The sequence below is a fragment of the Ipomoea triloba genome, chromosome 14, assembly GCF_003576645.1.
Source record: "Ipomoea triloba cultivar NCNSP0323 chromosome 14, ASM357664v1".
In the NCBI taxonomy this organism is placed as follows: domain Eukaryota; kingdom Viridiplantae; phylum Streptophyta; class Magnoliopsida; order Solanales; family Convolvulaceae; genus Ipomoea; species Ipomoea triloba.
The window spans coordinates 3,998,185-4,012,411 of record NC_044929.1 but is presented as its reverse complement, the minus strand read 5'-3'; the positions used below and the strand labels follow the sequence as shown (position 1 = coordinate 4,012,411).

The 14,227-nt window shown below is 36.5% G+C and overlaps 4 protein-coding genes across 5 annotated transcripts; 2 read left to right on the top strand and 2 right to left on the bottom strand.

Annotated features, from left to right (window-relative positions):
* Nucleotides 1-1,756: 1,756 nt before the first annotated feature.
* On the top strand, nt 1,757-5,176 carry LOC116004623 (WAT1-related protein At3g28050-like). Of its 2 annotated transcripts, none has more exons than XM_031244747.1 (8): nt 1,757-1,994; nt 2,077-2,139; nt 2,470-2,583; nt 3,351-3,585; nt 3,696-3,854; nt 4,235-4,386; nt 4,535-4,723; nt 4,980-5,176. In XM_031244747.1, exons 1-7 carry the CDS (start codon nt 1,807-1,809, stop codon nt 4,692-4,694), a joined length of 1,071 nt encoding a protein of 356 aa, XP_031100607.1. In that variant the 5' UTR covers nt 1,757-1,806; the 3' UTR covers nt 4,695-4,723; nt 4,980-5,176. The 2 variants fall into 2 exon arrangements, with proteins under 2 accessions (XP_031100607.1, XP_031100606.1); XM_031244746.1 differs by having other exon boundaries at nt 4,942-5,176.
* Nucleotides 5,177-5,300: 124 nt separating this feature from the next.
* LOC116004625 (MLP-like protein 423) lies at nt 5,301-6,815 on the bottom strand. The gene is made up of 2 exons (XM_031244748.1): nt 6,560-6,815; nt 5,301-5,758 (listed from the first exon to the last, which is right to left on the bottom strand). Exons 1-2 carry the CDS (start codon nt 6,744-6,746, stop codon nt 5,490-5,492), a joined length of 456 nt encoding a protein of 151 aa, XP_031100608.1. The 5' UTR covers nt 6,747-6,815; the 3' UTR covers nt 5,301-5,489.
* Nucleotides 6,816-10,177: 3,362 nt separating this feature from the next.
* LOC116004310 (probable serine/threonine-protein kinase PBL28) lies at nt 10,178-12,548 on the top strand. The gene is made up of 7 exons (XM_031244296.1): nt 10,178-10,471; nt 10,567-10,751; nt 10,944-11,142; nt 11,223-11,392; nt 11,491-11,595; nt 11,757-11,879; nt 11,970-12,548. Exons 1-7 carry the CDS (start codon nt 10,402-10,404, stop codon nt 12,204-12,206), a joined length of 1,089 nt encoding a protein of 362 aa, XP_031100156.1. The 5' UTR covers nt 10,178-10,401; the 3' UTR covers nt 12,207-12,548.
* Nucleotides 12,549-12,562: 14 nt separating this feature from the next.
* LOC116004309 (protein ALTERED XYLOGLUCAN 4) lies at nt 12,563-14,227 on the bottom strand. The gene is made up of 2 exons (XM_031244295.1): nt 13,966-14,227; nt 12,563-13,882 (listed from the first exon to the last, which is right to left on the bottom strand). The coding sequence occupies exons 1-2, from the start codon at nt 14,183-14,185 to the stop codon at nt 12,780-12,782; spliced, it is 1,323 nt and encodes a 440-aa protein (XP_031100155.1). The 5' UTR covers nt 14,186-14,227; the 3' UTR covers nt 12,563-12,779.

Below are 14,227 nucleotides of genomic sequence, written 5' to 3'. Positions count from 1 at the left end.
AGGCCCTTCAATGGAGCGTTCAAGACATCCTCTGAAGAATAAGAGGACCATATATCCAGACCTTGCACCTACACCCCATATTGATCATGATCTCTAGAAGCTATTTCTATGATTTTTCCTAGGATGAATACATAGAAATGAGAGGTCCTATTTATAGCTGTAGGATAAAGAGTTTTGATAAATTCAAACTCTTTTGATATTATCTAATTAACAAATTAGATAATATCAATATTATCCAAATACATTTAAATAAATATACTAATATTGATAAATAATCAAAATTTGTAAATTTTCAATGTCAACACTTATTATAAAGTGAATGGATATACAAATACTACGTAATATATTTAATATAAAACCAAGCCCTCGTCGAGCACAATCCCAACATTCATCTTTGGAAAGATATTAGAATTTACTAAGTTCTCATCATCGTCGTGGCCACCAATTTCCTCATTGGGGATGAAAGAGAGGTATTCAATGCATATACCCCTGAAGCCTTAAGGTTGCGAATAGCTTCCAAGTAATGGAGGCCGACACAATTTATGTCTTGGGAGTCTCCGACGTAGATGTTATCGATTTTGGCGTCAAAAGGACAACGTCAGTGGGAATTTTACGGCCTGAGTTTTCAGGGATAGGAATTTCACTTGAGAAATTATGAAATCCCTCGCTTCTTCGTAGCTTGATTTAGGTTGTTTGATGTTGATTCGGAGGTATTCTTGGAATCTCAATATGATTCCAATTGCCGCAGACGGCGAAAATTTACTTGTTGTCATCTTGTCTATCAGCGAAAGCAAAAACAGAAAGTAAGATTTAGCTCAGAAAAATAAATAGCAACAATTTTATAGAAGTGAAAAAGGATTAATGATTTTACAAAAAATTCAAAACTATGAATTGATAAAGGAAAGATTGTGTTTTTATCGGTGTTTGTAAAAATCGCACCTAGGCGCTGATTAACGGCGCACGGTCGCGTCGAGAAAGGCCAGAATCGATCTCCTCCGCCGCTGCCTAGGCGTCGCCTAGACCGTCGAGTCGGCCACCTCGAGGAAATTTTTTTTTTTTAAAGGTTTAGTTGCGAAGAAGGGACCTCCGCACCGCACACCGTCGCCCATGTCGCCTGCCGATCGTCTCTGCCCGTCGGGGCCTCTGCCTTTGCCAGTCGCAACTCGGCGTCTAGGAGTGGGAGATGGAGTCTCAAACTCGATCTACGAATGGCGTATGGTCTGGGAGTGGGAGATGACTCCGTGAAATGGAAAAGGAAAGTGTATTGAGAGGATGAGTCTCAAAAATGAATTTGGTGGATGGCATATGGTCTGGGAGGGTGGATGGTAATTTTTGAGAAAGGGAAGGCAACCAACTTTTAAAAAAAAAAAATTAAAATAAAATAAAATAAATCGGGCGCCTAGCGTCTTTTTCGTTTTTATAAGAATGCACTCAGATTAAATGGCTTTCTAGCGCACAATTAAAAAAAAAAGAATGAAAATCACAACGTCAATTATAATTTAATACAAAAAGTAAATTTTTCAAAATTTGGACATGATTAATAAAGTTAAAAAAGGATAAAATAGAATCAAAATATCAGTGGAGAACTAAATTAAAAATATTATTATAATTGAGAACTAAAATTAAAATTAAATTCATTTAAAATTATGTTTAAAAATTTTTAATTCGGATGCCGGCGGGCCGCGAACATATTCTCAGTATGTGGACCATTTTATAACATCAGATTCAACTGTTCGACCGTTTTGACTCAATATTCCCAGAATGATATAAACGTAAGAGATTCCAGTGAAATGCCTAAAATTTGATATGGCTATGGCGGCTAAGGTGGAGGGAGCTTTGCCTTATCTGGGCATGGTTTTAGCCCAGTTTGCTCAAGTGGGGTTGATGATCATAGGCAAAGCAGCCATGTCTAGTGGAATGACCAATTTCACCTGGGTCTTCTACTCCAATGCTCTTGCGGCTCTTCTTCTCCTCCCCGCTTTCTTCTTCCAAAGGTATATGCTAGTGCTACTTCCATTTATGTCCATAAATTCTAACTTTTCCACCTTATTTATGCTTTTTCCTAATTGTGCGTAGGTCAACTCGTCCTCCACTCACTTTCTCTCTCATCTGCTGGTTTTTCTTGATGGGAATTCTTGGGTATGTTATGTAATTCTGTCATTGTTCATTAACTTATTGCTCTTGTAGTGGAAATCTTGTAACAATTGTGTGTTTCTTTACAATCAATTTTTTTGCCAAGCAACTTGTGGCTCAGATGACATCTGTAAGTTGAGCTCATGCACCTCTGTGGCTCTCTTTGAGGAAAGTCACATGATCGAATTCCTTGCCCGGTAGTGGGGTATTGACTCTTTAAGCTACAAAAGATAGAGAAAGTGTAGAAGATACTATCTTGTAATAGAGTCAATATTAATTAAAAAATTGTAGTAAAAATCTAATCTTGATATTGCTAGTCCACTTTTTGATCTGTAGATGCTCAGCACAGCTTACTGGGTATACTGGAATCAACTATACTTCATCATCTTTTGCCTCCGCAATGCTCAACCTCATTCCAGGTTTTACTTTTCTTCTTGCCATCATTTTCAGGTTTTTACTCCTCTTCTAGCTCTTGATTTTGTTACTTTTGGATATCAACTTGTTTATAGCTCTAGTAATCCTTTGGCTAACAATAGCCCTTTATATGCTTAGTTACATTTGTTAGATAATATAAATATAATCTAACGTGAATTGAATAAAAACTTAATTACGAGAAACCTAACCTCGTAGATCGAAATACCTCTACCATAGTTGATATCTTCTTAGTTGTGTTGCCTCTGGAACGGTAGAAGTGCCGGGAGAAAATTAGACGTTTTGTCTTACACTTACTTAGAACTTTAGATGGCGTATTTTGTGTTTTCTTAGCAGTGAGAGTACCGTAAACTGTATATGCTATAAACTATATATTGTGTATCCTATATCCCATCAATATAGGCATTATATAGACATAGTGTTTGATAAACCAACAACCTCTAGTTAACTTGCACCACATAATTAAGGCCTTAATGATATAAAATATATTATAACAACATTAACGTTAACTAGAATATCTCTGTGGAGATTGATTTCTAGTGAAAACAAAATAGAGACTAAGAAGAAAATAGTATATTTGTGAACAAGCAAAAAGTAAAGCTAGATGCACATGCAAGTAAATAAGTAATGATAATTTGAGACAAGTAGTTTTATCCAGCTATGATAATAGTATACTTGTATTGACTTGCATACTTTTTTCTAAACCTGTTAGTTATTTATTGCTCTGAATAATTAGAGCAGCCCAACAATCTGATGTTTTCTTTCAAATATTGTGGTGGTTTTAGAATGGAAAAACTGGATCTTGCCAGCTCAAGCACCATGGCAAAATGTATTGGGACTATTGTGTCAATTGTTGGAGCATTCATTGCTACTCTCTGTAAGGGGCCGCAGATTTTGACAAACTCTGCCTCTTCAAGAACCAACTTTCACTATCTTCATTTACCACAAGTAGACTGGATTATTGGAGGAGCATTCCTGTTAGTTGACTGTCTGGTGTCTTCAGCATTTCTAGTTGTACAGGTATTCTACTTCTTGAAAGTTGGAACATTCTGGAAATGCGGAAACTAGTGCATTGCAGCAATATAACTCTCATTTGTGTATGATCACTTTCCCAATATTTTTCTCTACAGGCATCCATCCTTAAGAATTACCCAGCAGAGCTTATTGTGGTCTTCTTTTACTTCTTCTTTACGGCCATTCTATCTGCAGTCATCGCTCTTATTGTGGGCGGGGACTTAAATGCATGGATGCTAACGCCTGATATGAGGTGGCTTGCTGTTCTATACTCGGTCAGTTATTTGCTTCCTCTATTGCACTTATTTTAGGTCGCCCTCTTGAAGCTATTTGGCTCAATCCATTTTTTAAAAACATTTTATCTCAACCTAAAAGCTAAATTGATGCCTATAAATGAAATCTTATACATGTAGTTTGTTCTTTGTGTTCTCATAGCTCTACTATACTGATCTTAGCTGAGTGTAAAACCAATCATTTATCTCTAATTCCTGAGTTGTGAATCCACAATTTTGTATTTGTGATTTAATGACTTATCAAAATTGGGAAACTTCGTTAGAAAATTTAAATCTTAGTCAGTCTGCAAGTGTCTTCATCATCAAGAGTACCTCAACTAAACTTTTCAATTTATGTTTCCCTGCTTAATTCTGCTTTTTAGGGTTTTTTTGGCTCTGCGTTCCAAGTCAGTGTAATGGTCTGGTGCGTACGCAGGAAGGGACCTGTTTTTGTTGCTCTGTTCCATCCATTAGGGATTGTGATTGCTGCTGCATTGGGCATCATCTTCTTAGGAGATATTTTCTATGTCGGAAGGTTTTTGTGATTTCCTTTGTATAAACTTTCTGCTCCATACAAATTGACATTAACATTCCTGCTGATTGAACTCGGGAAATTGCCTTTAATCTGTTATTTGTGCAAGAATGTTATCTGCTTATTTACTAATCATTAGAATTTTTTGCAGTTTGGTGGGCTCAGTTATAATTGTTATTGGATTTTACTGTGTGATATGGGGAAAAGCAAAAGAAATGAAGGTGGCTAATGACAGTTTGGTGATAAACATCGAGTCCAGTGGTGAAAAGGCTCCTCTCTTGGAAAATAAAGGTGGGGAGATGGGAATTTAGTGCCGAAATCACCGGACCATGTAAAATTGGTATGCTTTTATTTGAATATGCATTGTATATTGCATTTTTTGCTGTTCCATTTAATAAACCTTCTTTCTTCCTTTTGAGCATATGCGGCCATCTTGTAAATATGGATGATAACTTGATAGTGATACTGATACCGAATAGGGTTATAGGTTTTATAGTTACAATAATTATGATGACTGCCTCTGTTCATTTTCTTATATTTTCTGTATGCTGCTTACAGAATGGATTTAATTGAAGCAACTTTGTACGCTTCTGTAGAAAATGCGGGCATGTGAGACATAATCAATCAAATGAAGTTGCTCCTCCAAAAATGTGTATAGAACTTGGAGGTAAAAGCGTTATTATATGTGCTTCATTGTTGTACTCTAAATGCAACACACATATCTTGGAGGACTAATATACGACTCGTAAATTACTTCAATGTTGACTGTTAAATGTGGTCATGTTTTTGCAAATACGGGGTAATTCTTGATTTGCAATAAACACTGAAGATTTAGTGCTATGTGAGAACCCATGAGACGGTTTCATAGGAGTTTTTGCCTTTTTGAGAAAATATAAACGCTTTACACATTTAGATAATGCTTGAATAAATAGATCATTTACTGCTGGTGTTTCAGACATACAATATCATGACTCACATTTCTGAACCCAAATGAGACCATAACTGGCTTTATTCATAGCCGTTTATTGAACTAAACACACATTTGTAGTGACCCAGACAGAACTGAAGAAGGCAATTCCATGAAGAACAGTTGAGAGTAGAGCAATTTATGCCTTGAGAAAGGCTTCAAGATCCTTGAATGTCTTAACGGCGGCATCCCTGATGAAGTGGGGTTCGGGAACCTCGGGACTAGCCTTGTCGAATTCGCACCACCACTTCACCAGGCTCCCATCTCCCTTTGGAGTCACAGAGAGGAAAGCCTTGAAATGCTTGTAGTGTTTCAGGATGTCACCTTCAAGCACATGGTAGCCCACTGTCTTCTTCTCATCATCTACTGCGTCTATCTTCTCCTTTGCGAATGTGAGCAGAGGAGCTCCTGCAAAAACCCAAAATGTTTCTCAATTCAAACAAGCCCCCACCTGTTTTGTAAACTAGCTAGAATTGCAACATGCTAGATGGAATGTTGATCGGCACAGGAGCCTTTTGCATTAGGTTCAACTATGTATGCATTGGTTTGAGCCGGAGTGCTGTGAGTAACATAGGTTGGTCTACCTCCTTGTGGACTTGTGGTCCTTTACTGACTAGGGTCACAACCTAGTACATACCCCTCCCCCGCCCTCACCAAAAAAAGACTAGTTCAGTTGGTTCGATCAATCATTCTAAACCCTTACTCCTCCGGCAGGAGTTTAAATTTCGCATGGGAACTTGGGAGTTATTCGAAGACTTTGACCATTCAAAAGTTATGAAGACTCCTTGTGGTCCTTTGCCGACTAGGGTCACAACCCACTGCACACCCTCGGGTACTGGTTGTGGGTTTTCCTCATCACCCCTCCCCCGACCCCACCAAAAAAAGACACTAGCCAATAGGTCTAGTTCAGTTGGTTCGATCGGTCATCCTAGACCCTTACTCCTGCGGCAGGAGTTCAAATTTCGCATGGGAATTTGAGGGTCATTGGGAAACTTTGACCGTTCAAAGGTTATGAAGACCCCTTGTGCACGAAGTGTACAAACAAGGGGTGGGAACATGGTGATTGACAGGGCGACTCGTGATTTACTTCCTCCAGTGGCACTTCGGTAGGGCTTCTAGGGACTAGTCTCGCATAAACTGGGAAATCTAATGTATTAATAAAACAAAACAAAAAAAGGAAACTAGTGCTGATCAACATCGTAGACTTACCTTCACCATATTTGATCAAGCGGATGGAGCCAATGGCCTTTCCATCGCCTTCAAGAACCTCAATAGTCTTGTACACCTCAGGGAAAATCTTGGGGAAGAGGGTATTGGAGTCCCTGATGCTATGCCAGAACTTGTCAGCACCAATGCAAACCTCCACGTCCACTTCAATCTTTTGGTGAGCAGCCATACCTAAATCTCTTGAACCCAAGCTTAGAAAACAGATAAGGAAATAGGTAGAGAAGTGTGTGCTTTGGAAGCTAGAATGAAGATGTATATATAGTAGAGGAGAGGGATGAGAAAGCTCTGGGCGATTTATTGCCATTTGTTCATCCGCCGTCGATATTGTGCATGCTTCTTTATTAACCGTTCTGACTAGTACGTATTGATTATTGACTATCATCAGTCGGTGCTTTGAAAAATTTACTGTTTATTTTGAAACCCAGAAAATATTGTACCCCCCCGACCTGACATAATAGTGGAAGGGTAAATTATGATGCTTCAGCGGTCAGTGTTTGGTATTTTTCAAAAAGTCCACATTTTGTGTAACCTCCTACACGGTTACACTGCAACTATCTTTGGCTATAATTTACCACTCAAAAATAACTGAACTGCCACGCACGGACTTTAGTGGCTTCACTTACAACTTGAGAACTAATTGCAGTGAAATGTAATATAAGAATTAAATTTGTTACTTTTTAATTCAATGATTAGAAGTAAAAAAGAAAAAAAAATTGAAATAGAACAAAAATTTTCAGAAATTTAATGCGAGTGGGTAAAGCATTTATTTCGGGCATCTGGCCTTTGCAGTTAAGAGGTTGTCTGCTAACAAAATTTATTGTTGGTGGGTAATGGTTTCCCGCTTTCAAAACTTTAGGGAGCAGTTAATAAAACTGGTTTCTGTACAATTTTTACTTGATCAAAATTTTACAGAGCAAATAGATTTTGTGTTTAGCAAATAGGTTGTGTTTTGCAAATAGATTTCTTAGGATTTCATGAGAACACACCCGGAGAAAATTAAAAATTAATCTCAATTTTACATCTGTAAAAATTAGACGGATCATATATATATATTTTTTTAAAATGTGGTGTCATTTTTGGAATTGTCATCAACTTTACTTTATAACTTAGAACACTATACACACTATACTATACACTGTAACAACTAAATGTGCATTTTTGGATAACTTATAAAAAATTAATGAAAAAAATTAAATTTTAAATCTAAATCGTAAAATGTTAAATCCTAATCAGTAAAAGTGAACTCATAAACCAAATAAAATCAAAAAGCTTAGTCATAAATTTTAAAATCCAAAACGTGCCCTTTGTAATAACTAAATGTGTATTTCTAAAAAATTCTAAAAAGTACAGAGTATAGTGATTTAAATTACATAGTAAAGTTGATGATAATTATAAAAATGTCACTATATTTTTAAAAAAAAAAATTGATCTGATCCATTCAATTTTTTCAAATGTAAAGCTTAATATTGATTCTTAGTTTTCTTTGAAAGACTTATTTTCATTTGATCATACTTATGTGTGTGTGTGTGAAGAAAATTATAAAGTGTCAATCGGTGATAATATTGTGTTGTACCTGTTACCGATACAAAAAAATATAATTATTTTCTTTGTGAAGAAAATGTCAGGGCATTTTCATACAACTTACATCAAATAACTTTTAATACTTAAATATTTTATTTTTGCATATAGATTTCAATTTCAATAGTTACTTCATTGGAATATATAATAATTTGGTGAGATTTGTTACATACACTTTGAAAAATGTATTCATAGACTAGCCACATAGGTAAAGTTCGTTAACTGTTCTTACTGAAAGTAGTGATAAATAAATTTACCTAATTGTTAAAATTTTTAATAGAAAAAATTGCACGTTTGGTTTTTATATTATAAAACAAAAGTGTAAGTTTAGTTTCTAATTATACATATAAATTTAAAATCTAAATATTTTTTTTTCTGGGTATGTACATATAAAATTTCCAAATTAAATAGAACAGCGGGGCAATTGACTAACACCACCGAAGTAGTTGTTGATGTGAAGCATTAAAGACGAACCATAAAAGCTCTGGTCCGGAAATTCAGAACCTCACCTTACAACAGTTTTTTTTTTTTTTTTTTTTTTTAAATTGAGTTATTTTTAAAGTTAAAAGAAAATTACTTTTATTTTTTAATTCTTTACTTATAGACAAATAGCAATGGAAGTCTCAGCCCAATTATTCCATCATCGATCATTATTCTATGGACCATAATCTGCACATTTGTGTGAACCACAAATAAAAAATATATTTTTAATATACTAAGTAAATTATTTGAAAATGCATGATTTTTTTTATATATAATTAAATAATGTATATTCAGTACACAAAAAATGTATTTTTAGCATGTTAAAAATGTATATTGCATTCATGGTCCACACAGCTACGTGAACCATGGTCAACACAATAATTTGCCATCATGGACCATGGTTCACGTAGTTGTGTAAACCATGAATGCAATATACATTTTTAACATGCTAAAAGTACATTTTTTGTGTACTGAATATAATATACATTATTTGATTATATATGTAAAAAAAAAAAAAAAAAATCATGCATTTTCAAATAATGTACTTTTAGTATATTAAAAATGAACTTTTTATTTGTGGTTCACACAAATGTGTGGACAATGGTCTATAGAATAATGATTGGTATTTTGTGAAGTCATACTTTTCTTTTTTTCTTTTATACCTCTAATATAGCACAAAGTACAATTTCACTGAACATTGGCACAATAATATTTTAGTAATAAGATTCATCCAATGCAAATTTGGGCTCAAACATCCTGGCCAAATTAAACATGTTTTTATTAAAAACTTTCATCAAGTAATTAAGCTTTAGCATCACCTCTCTTTTTAGGGTTTTAATATTCAGTTGGTACCACATGAGCATTACCTATTTGTTCACATGCAGGGCATGCAAATTAAAAGGCATGGTTCCATTGTTAAGTTCCACTCTCTTTTGTACTCAACAAGACTCCAATTTGTTTAAGGTTTCTTGTAGGCTATGCATCCAACTTAAAGCTACAAGTCAGATACCTTATACTCAGATGACACTTCTGTGACTTTTCTTGAGGGAAGGTCACAGGATCGAACCCCAGTGGTGGGATATTGACTCTTTGGCTGCAACAGTTAGAAAAAGTATATAACAGATACTAATCTTGTAATAGCGTGCAGATACAATGGTTCCTACTAAACAAGAATTTTAGTAGCAATTAGCAAACAGTTTATCATCATCAGCACAAGGCAGGCTGCAATATGCTCTGTGGCTTAAGGAGCAATTTGCAGCAAAACAGCCAAGAAAGGAATGATTATAGAAAGCTATATGAGAAAATGACCACTCAACAAAAGCCTTCTATGGGGTTCAAAGAAACTAAGAAAGCAAAAGAGAATATAAGGAGAGACAGCAGTTCTTATTTCCTTTTCAAGCACATCCAGTTACCCCCACCAATCACTTCTCGTTTGAAGTTAACCAACATGTGCTACCTTTTTTCCCTTTCGTTTTCTTATCCTTCAAGCGAGAAGTTATGGTGTGGCAATGGCAGTGCTTGGTTCGTGAACTCGTGAAGTATTTTTCAAGGGCTAACCTTTTTCTCTTGCTTTATGCATACTCCAACCTGGATTCTCAGGGGCCATGCAGTAATTTGTATCCTCGAGCAATTCATTTCCTAGGCAGTGTCCTCGCAGAAGCTTCGTTTCTGTTCATTTGATTGCACAACATAACATCATTTCAATCAGAAAACTAATAATACGATTCGATTGAAGAAAAAGGAAAAGAAAAAGAAATATCATCATGCCTTTTGGTCTGGTTACAGCATGGAACAAGCGCAGGAGAAGCATGTCCGAGGGACAGATCAATCCTTGTATGCATATATGTTTTTGCTTTGGCTTCTTTATCTTCATCATCTTTACGATTTTTACAATGCCATCATGTTACAGTTTCCCTATTTCCTTCCAGGGGTATATAAACTTGCAGAAGATTGGCAAATTGAAGATCTGAATCCTCCTGCAAAAAGGCACCATAGATCATCAGTTTTTACATTCAAGGAAATGGAGGAGGCAACAAATTCTTTCAGTGATGAAAATCTGCTCGGTAAAGGAGGATTTGGTCGAGTTTACAAGGGAACACTCCGATCTGGAGAAGTATGTTATCACTCAGTACCATTGTGTGTCTGTGTGTATGGATACATTATACATTTTTTTTCGAGTACTACTGACTCTGTTACAATGCAGTATCTGTTCATAACTACTTTCTCAACCTACTGAAGCACAAAGAGTCAATATAAACAGGATTTTGATAGACAGTTAATAACATAGTTTTCTTGGAATCCAAAGATTGTAGCAATCAAGAAGATGGATCTACGCCCGTTCAAAGAAGTGGAAGGGGAGAGGGAGTTTCGCGTGGAAGTAGATATCTTAAGTAGACTCGACCACCCCAATCTGGTTTCTTTAGTAGGCTATTGTGCAGATGGGAAACACAGATTTCTTGTGTACGAATACATGCAAAAGGGAAACCTTCAAGACCACTTAAACGGTTGGTTTACGCCTCACGTTTTGTTCAACAGCTAAAGTCTCTGTATTTTACTCTTCACTTATCTTAGAACTGGCCTGCAGGAATAGGAGAAGGGAAGAAGAAGATGGACTGGCCTTCGAGACTAAAAGTGGCTCTCGGGGCAGCAAGAGGACTCGCATATCTCCATTCGAATTCTGCTGTTGGGATGCCGATTGTTCACAGGGACTTTAAATCTACCAACATACTTCTAAACACCAACTACGAAGCTAAGGTAATCAAATGATTTCATCCGGGAAGGCTACATATATAACGACGAAATGGTGTTGTTTTTACATAGAACTCCTATTATCATCACTGCTATCTTTGCAGATATCCGATTTTGGGCTTGCTAAGATGATGCCAGAAGGGCAGGAAATTTGTGTTACAGCAAGAGTTTTTGGCACTTTTGGCTACTTTGATCCCGAGTATACATTGGTATGACTAAATATTCCGAGATAACACCCTTTTTTTTTTCACTTCCTTATGAACTTAATGTCATTATAGCTACAATCTCGCAAGAAACAGAAACCAAACAGAGGGGAATCATAATAAACAACTGTTCGACTAATTAATTGGTAAGTTTATCTTGGCGACAGACAGGAAAACTCACTTTACAAAGTGATGTTTATGCTTTTGGTGTTGTTCTACTCGAGCTATTGACGGGGCGTAGGGCAGTAGACCTCAATCTTGGTCCAAATGATCAGAATTTGGTACTACAGGTAATCTTTATCACCCTTCTAATAGGTTCTATAACAGTAAGAATCGGTTTTAAGAACCAAGTGAGAAACAGATGATTTGGAATGCAACAGGTAAGGCATATTTTGAATGACAAGAAGAAACTGCTTAAAGTGATTGATCCAGAGATGAGCAAGAGTTCCTACACAATGGAGTCTGTCACCATGTTTGCAAACCTAGCATCACGTTGTGTCCGAACAGATAGTAGTGAAAGGCCCTCGATGGTAGAATGTGTAGAAGAACTCCAACAGATTCTATATACAAATACAAGAGGAATCGGATGGGCTATGCATGCGTTCAGAATGATTTGAAAACCATCAGAATTGATTCTCGAACATCAAGATTTATTTGTTCATGATCCGAGATCCCAAGTCAGAAAGTTTATGACTTCAGTGAGGACGCCAGAATAAGTAACTTGGCAATAGAATAAACTACTATGCATCAACTAGAATACCATGACTTTTCATGATAATGTAAAAATACTTAGGATATATGTGTAAAGAAAAAGTATTTTAAGGTCACAAATGGATTACTTATATTCTCAAGTAGTGTTGCTTTTCTATCCCAATGCAATTGTAGATAGAAAACATCCTTGTAGATACTATGTAAACAAGTGTGGTCATTTAATCCTTGTGTGGGCACCAGAAAAATGTGTATCATAAAAGAATTGAAGGAAACCTAATACTTTTTAAATATCTCCAACTGTTCAAAAAGAATTTATGTACATACTATGTAAACAAATGTTGTCTGAACAAGATCACCAGTTTATGGCTCTAGAAATCTCGTTTTCTTGTTCCTTTTTTTTTTGTTTATCTCAAAATTCCATCCTCAAGAAACCCGAAAACATAATAAGGACAAACCAGAAAATAAACTCCTGTATCTATCTACCTTTCCTTTCTGGATTCACCACTCCATCTCTTCACCACTTCTAACAAAATCTCATTCCAAGTATCAATGGCCCCCGGCAAACACCAATGAACGCAATCGTTTTGTACATGATCCTTGATTCCATCGTGGAAAGGATTAGGATTCATATATGGACCGGGATGAGCATCAGGCCTAAGCAATGATAACTTAGTAATATCCAATGCCTCAAATCTAATCCGGTTCCCGAATTCCTTAGCTTTTGATTTTGCTTCTGCTTCTTTGGTTTCTACTATCCCAACGTTCCGCATCTCATACTCTATCCCTTCGAGGACTTTCTCCTCGGGTTTGTAGGGCAAGGTCTTAGAACAAGCCCCAAACTTGTCCCATTCCCCTTCATAATGTGCAGGGGGGAATGTTGTGACAATAACATCAATTGAACCACCAGAAGGACCTTTTCTTTCAAGAATTGTTTTGAAGGCAGTTTTATGTGCCATTTCAAAAGCACCATAGAATCCAATCTCAGTATAATTTTGCCCTTCACAATAATGACAACCTAGTACCTTACCCTCATAGTAAAACACAGCAGGGAGCAAAAACCAATGCCCTACTGATAAAACCAACACATCAATCTCCCCTAAATCAGAACCCCAGCTCTCATCCACAGATTCTAAGTAGAGAACATTATAATTCTTTTCATTGTTTTTCTCCACACCCTTCACAAGAAATGGGGACCAATAAATTGAGACATTCAAATGCTGGGCAGGGAAATGCCACTTCCTGAACTGACTGTCCTCACCATGTAAATACACCAATTCAGGTGGGGAAACAGTGGCTAGCATGCACAGAAGTGATTCCAATTGGTTCCTAGCAAGGGAATCACCCACAAAGGCTAAATGCTTGTTCTTCAAGATTTGGAGAAATGTTCTTGGGTCAAACCTGGGAAGATTGCATTTTTCAGGTGCCCATCTCCATTTCAGATACTCCACATCAGGCCTTCCATGGCTCCTGCAATTCCTCCCTTCCTTCACTGTCCCACAGCTTTCATCATTGTACAAAGGCCCCAAATTGTCAAATACCCATTTCCCATTTGTGTAGTCACATACACTCTCATCATCTTTATCTGCACAAGTAAGATCCAAGAGTTAAAACTATGGAATCTTGGAAAAAAATGAAATTTTTTTCAAATAGTGAACAATTGTGTACCTTTTGGAGGGCTTAGGGAATGCAAGGGAGATGAAAATGTGGAATTGATGATAAAGGGCTGGTGAGGAGTGGGTTGATGAGTTTTGGAATATGAAGAAAGAGCAATGATGTAGAAATACAAGCCAATGAAGACTAAAAGAAGTAATGCACACAATGGCCAAGGAAAGGACTTATTTTGAACAGCTTTTCCTTTTCGTTTCAATGCATCTGTTTTGCCCATCTCTTCATCCTCCTTTAATCTGTGTGTTACCCTTCTTTCTCC